Source organism: Bison bison, unplaced genomic scaffold (genome assembly GCF_000754665.1).
Source record: "Bison bison bison isolate TAMUID 2011002044 unplaced genomic scaffold, Bison_UMD1.0 scf7180017864466, whole genome shotgun sequence".
NCBI classification, from domain to species: domain Eukaryota; kingdom Metazoa; phylum Chordata; class Mammalia; order Artiodactyla; family Bovidae; genus Bison; species Bison bison.
The window spans coordinates 4,142,876-4,161,866 of NW_011495027.1; the positions used below are offsets into that span (position 1 = coordinate 4,142,876).

Consider the following 18,991-nt stretch of genomic DNA (forward strand, 5'->3'; position numbering starts at 1 on the left):
TTTGAGCATTCTTTGGCATTGCCTTTCTTTGGGCAATAGGCACTGAATTTTTATGTAAAAGCATACTTAGATTATCTGGACAACTACTTTGTAATTGGATACTTCCACTCTATTCCAATGCCTCACTTTTGATTAATTACAGATTATACACTTAAGCAATAAGTACTAATTATTGGGGCTTCTTTTGTGGCTCAGCTGGTAAAGAATCTGACTACAACACGGGAGACCTGGGTTCAATCCCTGGGTTGGGAAGATCCCCTGAAGAAGGGAAAGGCTTTAGTGTTCTGGCCTGGAGAATTCCATGGACAGTCCATGGGGTCGCAAAGTGTCCGACATGACTGAGCGACTTTCACACACTAATTATTAGCAACAAGTACTAATTTAATTTTTATGAGTGAATGTCAAAGAAAAAGACAGACAAGATGAAACTGATGCTTACCACTATGCAAAGATCAAATGATATTATAGGAAGGGATATTTCAAGTAATTTGAATACAGGAAAGTGGTGGACCAATATGAGTTTCCATCTGAGACGTGGCAAATTCAAAAGAATCTATACGGTAGCTGGCAATAATCTAAATGCCTCTCACCTAAGAGACATTTAATTTCAGTAAAATAATTTAATGCCAATTTGAATTTTATTGGACAATAGAAGCTATGGAATAATGAAATAGAGGTCTGATAAGGAAATTAGGGAGTTTGCCTTGCACAGTCAGATATAAATTTCATCTTTTCTAATGTTGCTTGCTAATGCTTTTGGTACAAGTAGATTGTCTAAGAGAGTAATAAAAGGTGCTGAGGTTGTGTAAAGATCAAAGAGGATAAAAATAAAGACCATTATGAGGGATAACTGGAAATATGGTTTACACTTAATGAATGCTTATCAAATATGCAGAACAATCAGGCTTCCACTGGGCAGGCAGGGGTTAGAGGGTGGTGTTGGGTGGGTCGGTGTCCCTGACTGGGCAAACATTTGTAAGAAGTAAACATCTTTCAATGGTAAAGCTGCTTGTCAGCTGTGAGTCCTTCCAGGGAACCGGATGTGGCTCCCCACCCTCTGTGCCAGCAACTGGCAAAGGTGAAGGCAAGGCTAACGTTTCTCTCAAAATAAAATATTAAAAAGTACACAGAATTTAGACCAAGATATAGTTATCATTCATCATAGTGAAGACAGATCCAATAGTGAAACAATTTGGGGTCAAGAGGTTAAAGTCCTACAATAAACCACTGCTGATAAATTGGAAAAATGTGTGTCTATATATTCATATATATAGGGGTAAGGAAAGATGCTTCCATAACCAGCATTTTCCAAAGAGAGAACTCAAAGGGAGATGTACAGCAATGGGGTCATTTAAGAATTCTGTTTTCATCTTGGTCCTTCACCTTCTGGAAGGGGCCCTGGGTGATTCACTCATTCAGCTGAATAATAATGGCTATGAAGGCATTGTCATTGCAATTGACCCTAATGTACCAGAAGATGAAACACTCATCCAACATATAAAGGTAAGTCTGAAATGGTAACTATTCATGCTGTTTTGAAAAATTAAGCATAATATGTTGATAGAGCAAACATGAGTTCTCTAATTCCAGCTGCGTGACACTGGAAAGTTTTTTTTTAATATCTGTGCTTGCATTTCTTCAGCTATAAAATGGAAATAATAACACAACAATTATGATTCTTTCGAGGGATGAGATAATACATGCAATGCATATAATTCAGAGCTTGATATACTGTTGGCACTTACTAAATGGTATCTCTACTTCTCGGTTGTAGATGACTTCATTGAAAATTATTTAGTTCTACACCAAGGCAGAGCCAACTATATTTGGCAGATATTATGAAATGTGCAGAGGGTAATTCTTTTGTCTGATTTTACCATTTGCACCTATCAGAGTCTCCTTTTATTCTCCTGATTAAACCCTCCCTTCCCTGTGATTCTAATATAGGAGTCCAAGATGCAAATCTTAATCTCTGATTTAAGAACAAACCTTAACCTTCCAATGGGAGGAAACCCTGCATTTTACCAGGCCCAACGCAAGGCGTCTTCTCAGGGCTGCTGAGCAGTCTTATTTCACTTGTTACTTCTTCTGTAGGGGAAGGAAAAATTAGGGAAGAGGATTCTTCCTGTCCACATAGAGGCATCTAACTGCTGTAAAATGGAGAGATTAGAGAGGTTTTGTATAACAGCAAACAGGAAAGAATAAGAAGGAAATGCCTTATAAAAGCCAATCCTGGAAAGTGACTGTAGCTCACCCAGAGGTAGTACTGTATAATGGGCAAAAGTACTGGTCTACAAAATGGGGAAAATAATAAATATCTTCCTCACAGGACTTTGTGAGAATTATCAGTGCACGCATATAAGGGAAGTTGGATGAGGGTATATGGGAACTGTATACATTTTTTGCATGTCTCATCTGTAAGTCTAAAATTTTCTCAAAAACTTGAAAGACCTTTAAAAATGTATGCAGAATGCCTGGTACATATTAAGAGCTCAACAAATGGTAGGCAATTCATCAGTCCCCAGGCCTCCTTTTAATCTTAGATGGAAAGGGCTCATCATTTCTCACCAAGCCAAAAGCACTGAGACTTGTTTCTGGGAAAAGTTCCTCTGTGTAAACTCAGAAGTTAATAGTACAAGGGCCCCAAGGGTTGCCTCAAAAGGTTCCTTGCTCTAAACAGGTGCAAACCCAGAAAGAGGAGTTAGGGGAGAGAACCATCTCAACCACCAGAGGAGTTTGGGGCTAGAGAAGTGCAATGGTTGAAGAGGAGGGGAAGTTCAAACCAGAAGACCATCAGGTATTATTGCTATCAGTGAAAGGGAAATTCATGTCTTTTGAAATCTCTAAACAATCAGAAACATTAGGTGAGTCTTTGATTACCTCTAGTAAGAAGATCAAACCAGTCAATCTTAAGGGAAATCAACCCTGAATACTCGCTGGAAGAACTGATGCTAAAGCTGAAGCTCCAGGGTTTTGTTCATCTGATGTGAATTGCCGACTCATTGGAAAAGCCCCTGATGGTGGGAAAGATTGAGGGCAGAAGGAGAAGAGGGTGTCAGAGGAGGAGATGGCTGGATGCCATCATGTCCGATGTGATGGACATGAACTTGGGCAAACTTTGGGAGATGGTGAGGGACAGGGAGGCATGGCGTGCTGCAGTCCATGGGGTTGCAGAGTCAGATATGACTGGTCGACTGAACAACTAACTTAGAAATAACATTAGCAAAAATGAAACAGCCACTGGAGCAACAGACAAGGAAAGTTGGAAGGAAAAATGTGACCAGCATGTTTCTGCCTCTGGCTGGACAGTGAGCAGGCCTCAGGAACAAGTGAAAAGGAGCCACAAATGCCTTTCTAATGACAATGGTAATTTGTATTTATACGGTGCTTTGGCCACCTGATGAGAACTGACTCATTCGAAAAGACCCTGATGCTGGGAAAGATTGAAGGCGAGAGGAGAAGGGGATGACAGAGGATGAGATGGTTGGATGGCATCACCGACTCAATGGGCATGAGTTTGAGTAAACTCTGGGAGTTGGCAATGGACAGGGAAGCCTGTTGTGTTGCAGTCCATGGGGTTGCAAAGAGTCAGACACGACTGAGCAACTGAACTGAACTGAGAGAAAAAGCAAAAGGACATTCACCTCACTCTCTTTGGGGCTTCCTCCTGAGAAATATACTCCTCACTACTATTATTCAGTTGGTTTTCTGGTATGAGTCCTAAACGAGTTGGGTATGAGAGAAGTTGGTTTCCACAGTTACCTTGTCACAGGAACACTTTTAAGGACAATAGTGTGCTCAAGAGTCCCTGAGCAGTTAATAAAAATGAGCCCCTGTTTGATGTTTCAGATCTGCGGTCAAGGGACCTCACTGTGGCTTTGCCACCTTCCTGGTCATCCCTCAGTTCTCTGCTTTTTGGGGAGACTCTCCCCTTGGTGTCCTTGTGTGAGCAGAACCCTCAAAGTCAGTTCTTAAACACCTGCTTTAGCAGGGCCGTCCGAAAGGTACTGCACTCACAATACCAGCAGGTGGCGCTGCAGCAGTTTCCCCCCACTCTCGTCTGTGCTGCGGAAGCCGTGCGAGCACACTTCATAAGATGAAGGGGTGAGAGTCAAGAAGCTCTCTACCCCTCGCGCCCCCTTAACACACACACAGTGGGAGTAGTTGGGGGTCTCCTCAACGCATGGAAGCCCAAGCACCTCCTGTCTTGGCACTCCTGGACAGTTTGCCCCTCATCGTAACCTCTTCATTCACGCATTTGTTCGTTAATCCAATGAACATTTAGAGAGCATTCACATTGTCAGGTACCAGGAATTCAGTTGTCAACAGGAGATCATCCCTGTTCTTAAGGAATTACCAGTGCATCATATAAATTTCCGGAGAAGGCAATGGCAACCCACTCCAGTACTCTTGCCTGGAAAATCCCATGGATGGAAGAGCCTGGTGGGCTGCAGTCCATGGGGTCGCTAAGAGTCAGACAGGACTGAGTGACTTCACTTTCACTTTTCACTTTCATGCATTGGAGAAGGAAATGGCAACCCACTCCAGTGTTCTTGCCTGGAGAATCCCAGGGACGGGGAAGCCTGGTGGGCTGCTGTCAATGGGGTCACACAGAGTCGGACACGACTGAAACGACTTAGCAGCAGCAGCAGCATATAAATTTCATCAACGTTCTTCAAACCTCAAAAGCTCAACTGTCTATTTGGATATGAGGTCACTTTCTCAAAATACGAAACAGATGTCAAAGATTCCTTATTAATGTTTCTGATAAAACACAGAAGACAAGAAATTTCATGCTGCTTAGTTGTCTTCCTAGGAGACACTGAAAATTTACATTTTACAAGTTAAATTGTAATATAATATTCCAACATAGGAAGTTTTATACCTATTTTTCAACTTTTTAGTGATACTGACTCAATATTTTTATTTAAAAAGTGATACAATATTAAATTTACCTAGTAGTTGTTCAAAATCTGGCTTTTTTGAGAGCTTTTTTTAAAACTAGCAAGGCAAGTATTATAATTACCATTTGAAAAGACAGAAACTGAGGCTCAGAGAGATAAATTCCCCAAGTTTATCCCCAAGAAGTAGCAGAACAGTATTTACTCCTGCATCAATACACAAGTACTATTTTCCCATATAGTGATGAACTGTCTCTGCTTCTAAGGCCACCCCGTAGGATTAGATGTCTAGGCATCAATGTCTCATCTCTCTGGTCTGTTCCAGTAAGGACTTTCCTCCAGCAATGATCCCTTTTTTTTCCCCTCTTGCATTATAAGCTTTGTTTTTTTTTCCCCCAGTAGCACATACATATGTTATAATAGTTCCCATTCAAAACAAAACAAACCTCCCTTGCCCAAAATCTTCCTTCAACTACTGCTTCATTTCTTGATTTCCTTTTAATTTGTAGAAACATTTCTTGACCTGTTGTTTTCATTGCCTCTGCTTCATCACCTCCCACCCTGTTGAATTCACTCATATAGAGCTGTCATCTCAGGTTGCCAAATTCGTTGCTCAGTTCTTAGTCCTCATCTTCCTTGATTGCTCAGCAGCATTTAACTCTGATGGCCAATCTCTCCTTCTTGAAGTGCTCTCCCATGCCTCCCCATCTCCTTCCCCTGCACCAGCTGCTCCTTCTGAGTCTGCTTTGCTGGCTCTTCCTCTTCCCACTTCTGAATGCTGGGCCCCTGGAGCTCAGTCTTCTATCTTCTTCCCTCTGTCTACACTCATATTTGCATTTTTCAGTGATTTTCAGCTCTAATAGTCCCAATTTCCCTTTCTATTATAAACATCTTGTAGTATCCCTTCTACTGTCTTGTCATGATGCATTTCAGGGAAACTTTCAGGGAAACAGGCATTTATAATTGAACACTACAGCTCTTTTGCTTTAGAGAAATAAAGTTAGGCATAATTTGAAAAGAGATTATATACTTATGCCACTTCGTTGTATCTAATACTTAGTTTTATACTAAAAACAAACACTATCATAACATTTGGGCTCCCCTGGTAGCTCAGTGGTAAAGAATCCGCCTATTAATGTAGGAGACTAGGATTCGATCCCCAGGTTGGGAAGATCCCCTGGAGAAGAAAATAGCAAGCCACTCCAGTATTCTTGCCTGGAGAATAACATGGACAGAGAAGCCTGACCTTGCTTAAGTCCATAGGGTCACAAAGAGTCAGATACGACTTAGCAACTCAACAACAACAACAAAATTATTACAGGAGGTGTTGAGGTTGTATTTATTTTAATTTGAGTTTCTTTTCACTACTATTTGGTGTGAGATGTTGAGACTAATACTCTCTAATTCTCAGTTTTTCCTTTAAAGTTTCATTGATCTTTAAAGGATCAATGAAATGAAACTAAGAGCTAATATTTGATAAGCATTTGTGCTAAGTAAACATGGCTCCAAATGCTTTCTTGACTTCATTTGATCCTCACAACAACCTTATTGGCTGCTCTCTGTAATATTTTCCATCTTATAAATGAGGAAACTGAGGCTCAGGAGCGGTTAAGGACATTTTTTTTTTTTTTTTTGGCCATACCACGTGGCTTGTGAGATCCTAGTTCCCCAACCAGGGATGGAACCCAGTCCCCAGCAGTGAAAGTGCCGACTCCTAACCTTTGGATCGATCACCAGGGAATTCTCTCTAGGAAATTTCTGATGTCCCACCATAAGTGGTGAGCCAGGATTAGTGCCTGCTTTTGAAGTCTTCAGTGTCAACCATTACACTGTGACACAGAGCATGCAATAAAAATCTCAAAAAAGGCTGCTGCTGCTGCTGCTAAGTCACTTCAGTCGTGTCTGACTCTGTGCGACCCCATAGGCGGCACCCACCAGGCTCCCCCGTCCCTGGGATTCTCCAGGCAAGAACACTGGAGTGGGTTGCCATTTCCTTCTCCAATGCATGAAAGTGAAAAGTGAAAGTGAAGTCGCTTAGTCGTGTCCAACCCTCAGTGACCCCATGGACTGCAGCCTTCTAGGCTCCTCCATCCATGGGATTTTCCAGGCAAGAGTACTGGAATGGGGTGCCATTGCCTTCTCTGTCAAAAAAGGCTAGCTACTATTATTAACAAGATAATCTCCTTTTCTTAGCTTGATAAGTAGCCATTTTCTGGAAATGTGAAATACAAATATAAATTGGAATAATTGGTAATTTCATCTTTTTTTCTGTCATTAAGCATGCTTCTTTATATTTATTCCCCACCCCCCTGCCCCCAGGATATGGTGACCGATGCATCTCCATATTTGTTTGAGGCTACAGAAAAAAGATTCTATTTCAAAAATGTTGCCATTTTGATTCCTGAAAATTGGAAAACAAAACCTGAATATGTGAAACCCAAACTTGAGACCTACAAAAATGTAAGAACATTAATTTCTTTTTTCAAATTTAATTTTATTTTGTGACTTAGATTCTTTTATCAAAATATTCTAGAATCAAATAAAATTGTTTCAATATAGTCTGCTGTGAATAAGGTCAATTCATTTGCTGAAATTTTGTAATGATGAAAAATTTTTCTTAAATTTCAGGCTGATGTTCTGGTTGCTGAACCTAATCCAACAGGTAATGATGGACCTTATACTGAGCAGATGGGAGGCTGTGGAGAAAAGGGTGATAGAATTTATCTCACTCCTGACTTCCTAGCTGGAAAAAAATCACGTCAATATGGACCACAAGGTATGGGTAGAGATGAAATATTCTGCTATGTAATAATTCAATAATTTTATGTTGCAAATAGATCAACACTAGCATTATCTTTCTGAGTGAGAACATAAAAGCCAAATAGACTATTATAGCCTGTTTTTCTCACATAAAACAGATTCAGAATAGTGCATTTTTCAGTTAGAATTATTTCCTTCAGATCCTGCAAATATGTGTGTATAACTATAATATTTTTAATTTTCAGATACTCAGTTATTATCAGATAATAACTCTGATTAAATAGTTTAATTAATGTGATGTTAGGTTCCTATGGTTCTATGGGAAGACACCTGAACAAACTAAATCTCTTGTCTGCAATTCAGGTATGGCCAAAACATATGGCAGACACATAATGTTTTCAGACTTTAATGTGCGTTCAGATTGTAAATGGATTGTTAAAATGGTTCTGATTCAGTAGGTGTGGGGTAGGACTCGAGAATCTGCATTTTAACAAGCTCCCAGGTGATGCTGATACTGCCTGACTTTGGACCACACTTTGAGTATCAGATAGAATAGCCTTAATGTTCAGCTCTGACAAATACTAACTAAAGAAAAAGTCAACATTTCCTTCACAAAATATCATTTACCATTTTCATATGAACCAAACAGAGCAATCTTTGGATAAAACATTAAAAGAAATCAGCAATGGCTTATATACAATATGTAGTTTTCAAGGATAATCAAGTGTGATTAGTATTAACTAATTAGGTTAACTAACAACTAGGTTTCTTTATTATCTTAAAAATATTAGAACCATTTTAATTTTTTTCATTTAAATAGGCAAGGCAGAGAAAACAAGCAAACAAAAGAGCCTTGGTGCCTGCATGTCCCACCCCCAAATACACTAGAGCACTTTTACAGACCTTAACAGAGAGGAGTGTCTAACAAACATACTTCTTTGCTCTTCTTTTACAACATCTCCGTAACAGGAACAGAAAATCCCCAGTGTATGGCTCAATAAATATGTGTTGAATTGATTTACTTACCAATTGATTGATTTACTTATCAACCTAAGCTGTTCTTTCCCACTCTGGAGCCCACTCCAGTCATCAAGATCACCATATACAATGCCATTCCTTTATACTCTCTCCTTTTTGTATTCTGACTCCATGACTACTCCCTCACAATCTCCCCCATCTTTAAGAGGCCATCAGTTATTCCCCAGCACCTAGAGCAATCTAAAATCCTTAATGTGAGATATTAGGGCTTTCTTAACCTGCACCTCCTCACTTAATCCTCCAAATTCAGCCTACCTTGGAATTTACATTTCAGAAAAACTGACCGGTACACAAGTCACTAATATTCATCCAAATATAACAAATTTATTAGGACCTTTTAAGTTCTAGACAATATGGGCCAAGACATGACAATGAAGAAGTCATGGTACCTGTTTTCATGGAGACAAGAGTCTATAGTGAGAGACTGGAAAATAAGCAATGGCAATAAAGCATGACAAATTCCATAATGGAATATAATGAAAGTGAAAAAGGAGGGGTACCTGAACTAGTTTGAAGATGTCAGAGAAGGCTTCTATCTGGATATAAGCTTAATTTTGAAAGAAGAGTAGGAGTTATCTCCCAGTCAGAGATAGGGAGACGGTATTCCAAGCAGAGGAAAAATATGTAAAAAAGATCAGAGATGAGCAAGTCATACTGTGTGACTCTAGAAACTAAAAGGGGTTCAGGAATCCATTGTCAATATGGAGTTTTCAAAGTGGGTGGAGAACAGCAAGAAATATGGCTGCAGAGAGGAACAGGGCCTGAATCATCAGGGACCTTGTACGCATGTTGAGAAGTTGGACTTAACCCCAAGCACCGTGGGTAAGTCATTGAAGACTGGAGGCATGGAGCCAGCAGGTGAGTGTCACAGTAGTTCAGGAGTAAGTGGCAATGAGACTGGAAGGGTGAGAATATGTCACAGCAAAAAGGCAGATGTGGAGTAGGCAGACCTTGAGATCTGTCCACATTTGGGTCATTGGGAAGAAGGACCTTCTTAGCTGCCCTATAGGGCAGCCTGTGCTGACCTCCATCATTACACTTGCAACCCTAAAGATTTTAGTTATCTAAAATGATGTATGTCATCTGCTAGACCATGAGATGTGTGAGCACAGGGCACTAGTTCTACCTTTGAATAAATAGCTTCCTGGTACTTACTAAGTGCCTAATTAGCACTTGACAATCCAAAATAAGTAGTCATATTTATAGAAATGTACAACTGTCATATCAAATTAAATCTTTAACTTAAAAAAGCAAAGCATAATAATTTTTAGAAGAATTACTTGCTCTGAATTTAAGAGGGTAATTTTGCCATTCTTATTATAATTAGGTGTTTAAAACATTTTTCCACAGGAAGGGCATTTGTCCATGAATGGGCTCATCTACGATGGGGAGTATTTAATGAATATAATAATGACCAGAAATTCTACCTATCCAACAGAAGAAGAAAACCAGTAGTGTATGTATATTTTGATTAATTTTCCTAAACTGTTTTAAATTGTAACCAATTTTGTCTTGAATATTTTTAAAATGCCAGTCTTTCATCATATTTTCCTCTTTCATTCTTAGTGTCTTCTCTTTCAGCTTTTCCCATAAAACTACTACTTTTGTTCACTTTACAAGTGCCTTAGATGAATTCTCTACTCTGCAACTACAAACCATTAGCCTCTTTGTGTGTGTACAACTAGAAGAAACTCACAGGTTCTACATTCAGGATCTCCATCTTCCTGTCTCATAATCAGAGACATAAAGCTTCAGCTCCTTGCAGGTAGAATAGTTATCTGTGTGAACTATATCAGAATGAATGGACCTGAGAGACACTGGGGGAACTGAGCTGAAAGACAGTCCAAACATTAAAACAAAACAAAATTTCTCCCAATTTGAACAAAACCCTGTATGGTGTCAGTAGAATGCAAACTGAATACTTAGAAAGTACCCTGGCTGCCATAATTTTACAGGTAAGTTCTTGGACACAACAGTTTCAGGGAATAAACTGCTTTTGTACAAATATAAAAGATAGGGAGCTTCCCAATTCATTTTAGTGAGTTGGCATAATTCAGATACTAAAACCTGACAGATGGCATGAAAAAGAATTGTGTAGATACAGCTTTCCAAAAAGATTACAAATAAAAGCATAGTAAATTACACCTGGACTAATATTATACAGATATAACAAACACACCAAGGCCAAGAAGGATATCTTCCAGGTATCAGAAAATGCTATGATAATAGGTAAGTAATTAATATAGTATATCGAGAAAAAAAGAAAATTATTCCAGCAGATTCGGAAGGAATTTGATAAGCTTGCACATTTATACCTCAGTTAAAAACAACAGCCTCTTTTAAAAGACTAGAGCTGGGGCAACACCCCTCTTCACTTTTGCTTCTAGTTCTACTCCCATGATGGCTCTTTAAGGAGATGCACTCAGCTTTGGTTTCTTTACTGTCTTTACTCAGCACAGTTTCCAAAGGAAGCTGCATGGAATTCAGAACTCTGCCTTGGCATTCCCTTTCTCCCATAGGAGCATCACTGCTTTCTGCTTTCCCTTTTCTTTATTACACTCAAATTCTGTCATTTGACATTTCTCTCCTCTTATGTCACTTTAGGTATAAAAAGACACTAAGTACCTCCCAGAGCTGTACACAGTCTACTGATTCCTTGGCTTGTTCCCCTCCACACTATAGAGTCCATTCCCCAGTGTCACTCTGTTGATGCGATCATGTTAGGTGAACCTCTCAAATCTCAGCCCACAGATGACCCTCATCCCATCTGCCTTTCCCACTTCTTGCTATGCTTCCAGATGGAAACTGTATTCCCCTTGAGAAAAAAGCTGATTAGTATATATTCTTTCTAAGGGATATTCTAGAAATTATACATAATTTTCATCCTTCCACAGATAACATTTTGCAAAACTGACATAATTACCATGTCCTCTTAACAATAAATTTTGTTTTAACATACAAATAGTATTTATTGTTTATCTACCAATTTTTTATTACTTATAAGGCTCAGAAACAACTACAAAGATGACAGTACTACCCATAATAGAAGGCTTCCTTAATATGAAGCAGAACATCAGTTGAAAGCCAACTGCCTACATAATATTTAGTAGGGAATCACTAAACATTCCCAGGAATATGATAAGAATGGGAACTACTAGAAATTATCATTTTTAGAAAGTTGTAGCCAATGCAATAATGTGTTGGGAAGGTTAAAATAACAGGGGCTCCTAGAAAGAGAGAGAGAAAATTGTTTCTAGGCAGATGATAATGTGATCCACTTTGAAACCCTGAAGGGAAAAAAAGAAATTAAAATTGACAAGGGAAGTCAATAAGGCAACCAGATATATTTGAAGAAAACTCTAAGAAATGTAAAAGTTACATCTGAAGAAAACCACAACACAAAATCCTTCTAAAGAATTTAAAAGAAAATTAAGATTAACAGATATTTTTAATTCATAGAATATGTAAATTCAACCCAAATTAATATATACATCTTATGAAACTTTAGTCAAAACATTTCTATTTTTACCTCATTTTAAAGGCCCTGAGCTTATCCAGTAGATAGCAGCTGCAAACATTTTTGAAAAAGTATAGTAATAAAGGAAAATTTTCTTGTTGAATTTTAAATATACAATAAAGCTACATTAATTAAAACAATGCAAATTAGTAGGCACGCAATAATTTACTATTTGATATAGCTAGAATTATAAATCCACAAGGAAAGACAAGATTTCTTTAGATGTCAGGACAATTTTTAACTATTAATAGACTCTCTTTCAACTGGATAGACTTATTCAATATAAAAAAATAAAACCATGATGAAAACAAGAAGTATATTAATAAATATCATATTCCTAAATGGTGAATGTCTTTCTATGCATTCAAGAGTTGGAAAAAGACATAACTAAAAGAATGATAAATTTGACTACATATAAATTTAAAACTTTTTGCATATAAATCAAACAAACTAAATTAAAAATAAAAAACAGAAAAAAATGTTTGCAAATATTTAAAAAACAGGCCTTTAAAAGCTTAGCATTATAACAGATAAAAGAAAACAATATAACACCCTAATAGAAAAATAGACACGAGAAAATAATCTATATAAAAGAAGAAATAAAAATGGCCAGTAAAAATGTAAAAATGGTCAGACATTAGTAGTCAAAGAGGTGCAGATTTGACAAAGATGACAATCGTTTATTACCTAGTACTAGTGCCTGTCGGTGGGATTGTTGCAGGAAGGGGGACCCCTTCCAGGGCCCGAAACTGGGCTCTTGTCTACACTTGGAAATGAATTGTCTGAGGAGACACATGTGCTGACAAAGCAAGAGATTTTACTGGGAAGGGGCACCTGGGTGGAGAGCAGTAGGGTAAGGGAACCCAGGAAAACAGCTCTGCCACATGGCTTGGGTTTTATGGTGATGGGATTAGTTTCCGGGTTGTCTTTAGCCAATCATTCTGACTCAGAGTCCTTCCTGGTGGTGCATGCCTTGTTCAGCCAAGATGGATGCCAGAGAGAAGGATTCTGGGAGGTGGTCGGACATGTGGTATCTCCTTTTGACCTTTCCTGAACTCTTCTGATTGGTGGTGGCTTATTAGTAGTGTTCCTTACCAGGACCTCCTGTCATAAAACAACTCATGCAAATGGTTACTATGGTGTCTGGCCAGGGTGGGCAGTTTCAGTCAGTGTGATTCTCCTAACAGGATGAGTGTTCTCATAGATGGTTATCAGAGAAATAAACTAGAATAACCTTCTTGGAAAGCAATTTGATGACACATATCAAATCTCTAGAATTCTTTCCTATTTCTTGATCTACTAATCTTATGTTTAACAATCCATTTTAAAGGAAATATTAGAATGAGCTCTATCAACAGGCTTTAAAATGTTCAAATTTCTGAATCTGACCATTTATTCTGGATGTCAGTCATAGCAAGCTTGGAAATAGAGTCAAAATGTGATGCACCAATTTCATTTATTCACAGAAGTTTTATTTTTAGCACCGAAAAATTCATGGAGGAAAAAAATTAAGTAAATTAGGCTAAATTCACGTTGTAATTTCAAAATGTGAAGTTATTAAAGTCACATTTTGAAAGAATATTATGAATTATAATAATACATTACAATTTAAATGTACTAAAATAAGTTTTATAAGATCAGGCAGTAAAGCTATACATAGAATGTTATGCTGATACATAGAGAAGGAAATGCTTTAGTACATTAACAATAGTTTATCTGAGAGTGGGATATGATTTTTTTCTTCTCTTCTTTATACTCGTCCTATTTTCCAAATTTCCTATGTTCATATGTTTTTTATATACTCAAAAAATAAGATGTGGGGAAAAGTACTCCATTCACAATAGTGACAAACTCATAAGCATATAAATAAAAATCTAAAATATCTATATAAACACACAAGAACTATGCAAAAACTGTATGACATAAACTAGCTGGATCAAAACAAACAAACAAAGAAAAAATTCTCAGCAAAACTTTCTAGAGAAACAAAAGAGGCTCTTGATTTTCCAGGAATGAGAGGACCAGATTAGGAAGTGCCTTAGGACTTTGATCCTTATTAATTCTTAACAGTGGCTGTAAGACAGCCTTAGCTTTTCTGCTGCATAGAAACACATTCTGATATCATTTTGGGAACCCCTCAGATACTTTCTGGTAAACAAAATTACTCTGATGAGAATTTGATAATTTTAATATTTAAGGTGATACATTTATTTCTTAAATTATAAAGGGAAATTGTAAACAATGCTGTCTGTAGAAACTGACCAGAGTCCAACACTTTGAAATTATCATTTCACTTAAATATCTAACCTGAATATATCTGCAGATGTTCAGAAGGTTTTACTGGTGAAACTGTAATACAGAAGTGTCAAGGAGGAAGCTGTGTCACTCAACCATGCAAACTTGACAGAAAAACAGGACTGTATGAAGAAGGATGTGAATTCATACCTCATAAGGATCAGAGGGAGAAGGCTTCCATAATGTATTCACAAAGTATTGATACTGTAAGTGCCATGTCCTTTTTCTTCTTTTTTCTTGACATGAGTTTAGTGAGGTTTTTTTCCCAGATGATGCAAGATAGGGTGAAATGTTAGGAAGTCAAGTATCAGTATCAGTTCAGTTGCTCAGTCATGTCCGACTCTTTGCAACCCCTTGAACTGCAGCACACCAGGCCTCCCTGTTCATCATCAACTCCCAGAGTTTACCCAAACTCATGTCCATTGAGTCGGTGATGCCATCCAACCATCTCATTCTCTGTCGTCCCCTTATTCTCCTGCCTTCAATCTTTCCCAGCATCAGGGTCTTTTCAAATGAGTTAGCTCTTCACATGAGGTGGCCAAAATACTGGAGTTTCAGCTTCAACATCAGTCCTTCCAATGAACACCCAGGACTGATTTCCTTTAGGATGGACTGGTTGGATCTCCTTGCAGTCCAAGGGACTCTCAAGAGTCTTCTCCAATACCACAGTTCAAAAGCACCAATTCTTCAGCACTCAGTGTTCTTCACAGTCCAACTCTCACATCCATACATGACTACTGGATAAACCATAGCCTGACTAGATGGACCTTTGTTGACAAAGTAATGTCTCTGCTTCTTAATATGATGTCTAGGTTGGTCATAACTTTCCTTCCAAGGAGTATGCATCTTTTAATTTCATGGCTGTAATCACCATCTGCAGTGATTTTGGAGGCCAAAAAAATAAAGTCAGCCACTGTTTCCCCATCTATTTGCCATGAAGTGATGGGACCAGATGCCATGATCTTAGTTTTCTGAATGTTGAGCTTTAAGCCAACTTTCTCACTCTCCACTTTCACCTTCATCAAGAGGCTTTTTCGTTCCTCCTCACTTTCTGCCATAAGGATGGTGTCATCTGCATATCTGAGGTTATTGATATTTCTCCCGGCAATCTTGATTCCAGTTTGTGCTTCTTCTAGCCCAGCGTTTCTCATGATGTACTCTGCATAGAAGTTAAATAAGCAGGGTGACAATATACAGCCTTGACGTCCTCCTTTTCCTATTTGGAACCAGTCTGTTGTTCCATGTCCAGTTCTAACTATTGTTTCGTGAGCTGCATACAGGTTTCTCAAGAGGCAGGTCAGGTGGTCTGGTATTCCCATTTCTTTCAGAATTTTCCACAGTTTATTGTGATCCACACAGTCAAAGGCTTTGGCATAGTCAATAAAGCAGAAATAGATGTATTTCTGGAACTCTCTTGCTTTTTCCATGATCCAGCGGCTGTTGGCAATTTGATCTCTGGTTCCTCTGCCTTTTCTAAAACCAGTTTGAACATCTGGAAGTTGATAGTTCACATGTTGCCTGGCTTGGAGAATTTTGAGCATTACTTTACTAGCGTGTGAGATGAGTACAATTGTGCGGTAGTTTGAGCATTCTTTGGCATTGCCTTTCTTTGGGATTGGAATGAAACTGACCTTTTCCAGTCCTGTGGCCACTGTTGAGTTTTCCAAATTTGCTGACATATTGAGTGAAGCACTTTCATAGCATAATCTTTTAGGATTTTAAATAGTTAAACAAGAATTCCATCACCTCCACTAGCTTTGTTCGTAGTGATACTTCCTAAGGCCCACTTTACTTCGCATTCCAGGATGTCTGGCTCTAGGTCAGTGATCACACCTTCGTGATTATCTGGGTCATGAAGATCTTTTTTGTATAGTTCTTCTGTGTATTCTTGCTACCTCTTCTTAATATCTTCTGTTTCTGTTAGGTCCATACCATTTCTGTCCTTTATTGAGCCCATCTTTGCATGAAATGTTCCCTTGGTATCTCTAATTTTCTTGAAGAGATCTCTAGTCTTTCCCATTCTGTTGTTCTCTCTCTTTCTTTGCATTGATCACTGAGGAAGGCTTTCTTATCTCTCCTTGCTATTCTTTGGAATTCTGCATTCAAATGGGTATATTTTTCCTTTTCCCCTTTGCTTTTCGCTTCTCTTCTTTTCACAGCTATCTGTAAGGCCTCCTCAGACAGCTGTTTTGCCTTTTTTCATTTCTTTTTCTTGGGGATGGTCTTGATCCCTGTCTCCTGTACAATGTCACAAACCTCCATCCATAGTTCATCAAGCACTCTGTTTATCAGATCTAGCCCCTTAAATCTATTTCAAGTCAAGTCAAAAGTGAGCAGCTTTTCTCTATTGGACAAGACAGGAGAACATAATCAGAAATAAAGTCCTATCTTCCCCAGACCCCTTGCCTAGACTTTTTGTTTGTTGGTTTAGTTGTTGTTTTTTTTTTTTTTTGCTTCTCCATCTTCTTTCTTCCACTAGCTTTTAGCTTAATGGCTTAGAACTACTTCAAATATCCTTAAAGACAGACAAGCACAAGAGTTGGTTAAATAAGAAATTCATTCGGGGGATCAGGTACTTTTTTTTGTGAGTAATAAGGACATAATCAGTAATCTTTAACTTTCAGAGATCTTTCAGCCTGCATATTTGTTTTTGGTTGTTAACTAAAATTTTCTATCTTTTTAAGAATGTTGATGCCATTAGGGAGTTTGTACATAATTTTAATAGCTTTAAGTAGTTTTAAAATACTGATCTTCCTCCATCCCATTGTAAGTTGAAGATGCATTTAATATACCTCACCTACCGAACATCTTAACTTAGCCTAGCCTGCCTCATGCATCCTCAGAACATTTACATTAGTTTCTGGGCAAAATCATCTACCATAAAATCTGTGGTATAATAAGGTGTTGAATGTGTCCTGTAATTTATTGAATATGGTACAGAAGTAAAAAGACAGAATGGCTGTAAGTACATTACTTATTTACCCTCACAATCATCTGGTTCACTAGAAGCTACGTACAGCTCAATGCCACTAGCCACCATCACCAGAGAGTATCATACTGCATGCCACAACCCAGGAAAAGATCAAAATTCAAAATCTGAGGTACAGTTTCTACTGAACGTGTATTGCTTTTGCACCATAATAAAGTCAAAAAATTGTAAGTTCAACCATTGTAAGTCAGCGATCATCTGCATTTCTTAATAATTTTTAAATGACCAACTGCTCACAAAATAAACTTGACAAATTATCTTTATTAATGCCAAACATATACATCAGCAAATTTGCACAAACTAAGATAAATGCATCAGTTAAGTGACTTCAGTGCAGAATGTCTCTTATCTTCCCAGTCTTTTACACAAAATTATGTTTTCTTTTTGGATAAGAGTGTAGTAACTTGCAAGGGTCTATCTATAACAATAAAATGAAAGTGAAGGTTGCTCAGTTATGTCCTATTCTTTGTTATCCCATGGACTGTAAAGTTCATGGAATTCTCCAGGCCAGAATACTGGAGTGGGTAACCTTTCCCTTCTCCAGGGGATCTTCCCAACCAGGGATCTAACCCAGGTCCCCACACTGCAGGTAGATTCTTTACCAGCTGAGCCACAAAGGAAGCCCTAACAAAGATAAGTTTTTAAAATGTGATTCACTAAGGCCATCCTTCAGTCTGGCTTTGTAGTTTATTTCCAGGATAATTCAGCAACTTCCAAAGGGGGGACTAGATTGTTTTAAATTAGTCACAGTTAAAGTTGATGCACAGTCAGGTTTGGTAGCCTCTGCTTGGGGTTTACAAAAAAGTGTTTTAGGTTCCCTTGCTAAAAAGTAGCTATAATGATAATACAGAAAGTGAAACTGTTAGTTGCTCAGTTGTGTCTGACTCTTTGCGAATCCATGGACTATAGCCCACCAGCCTGTTCTGTCTAAGGAATTCTCTAGTCAAGAATACTGGAGTGGTTTGCCATTTCCTACTCTAGGGATGATCATATGGAAACACTGCCAAAACAATCAGAAAAATACAAATAAAGAGAAAAATAAATGTTTTCCAGCTAATGATGACTTTTTACATTACTTGAATCCCAGATATTTAGGATTTTTAATTGAATATAATACTGTAAAGTCACTGAGAGGAAGAATTAGTTTATACCTTTTTTGTGTACTAAACCTCCTTTTTAAATCCCCCAAATAAGGAAATGGCAACCCACTCCAGTACTCTTGCCTGGAAGAAAGGGAAAGACACTATCATTTATTGGCTGTGTTTGTATTGTCTATTGCATATGTTCTCCTATAGTTCTTGCCTAACAACTACTGCCATTCTGTAGATTTTAAAAACCACTGACGTACAGATTGGTAAATGTTATTAAAAATAACAACAACAAACTTACATCGAGCTTTTATGTTATATCAGATATAGGGCTAAGTTTTGAGGAAGCAAATTTAATGAGACAGGGTTCTGTCATAGATTAATTTTCATCCATCAGTAAGTA

The 18,991-nt window shown here is 38.1% G+C and overlaps 1 protein-coding gene across 1 annotated transcript in view; it reads left to right on the plus strand.

Moving 5' to 3' along the window:
* Positions 1–1,296: 1,296 nt before the first annotated feature.
* LOC105003280 (calcium-activated chloride channel regulator 1-like) overlaps positions 1,297–18,991 on the plus strand; it is a 34,397-nt gene continuing 16,702 nt past the window's right edge. The window contains exons 1-5 of the mRNA XM_010860333.1: positions 1,297–1,503; positions 7,221–7,361; positions 7,530–7,677; positions 10,050–10,155; positions 14,540–14,717. Of these exons, the coding sequence (XP_010858635.1) occupies positions 1,342–1,503; positions 7,221–7,361; positions 7,530–7,677; positions 10,050–10,155; positions 14,540–14,717 (735 nt within the window). The 5' untranslated portion in view covers positions 1,297–1,341. The remainder of the gene's footprint in view (positions 1,504–7,220; positions 7,362–7,529; positions 7,678–10,049; positions 10,156–14,539; positions 14,718–18,991) is intronic.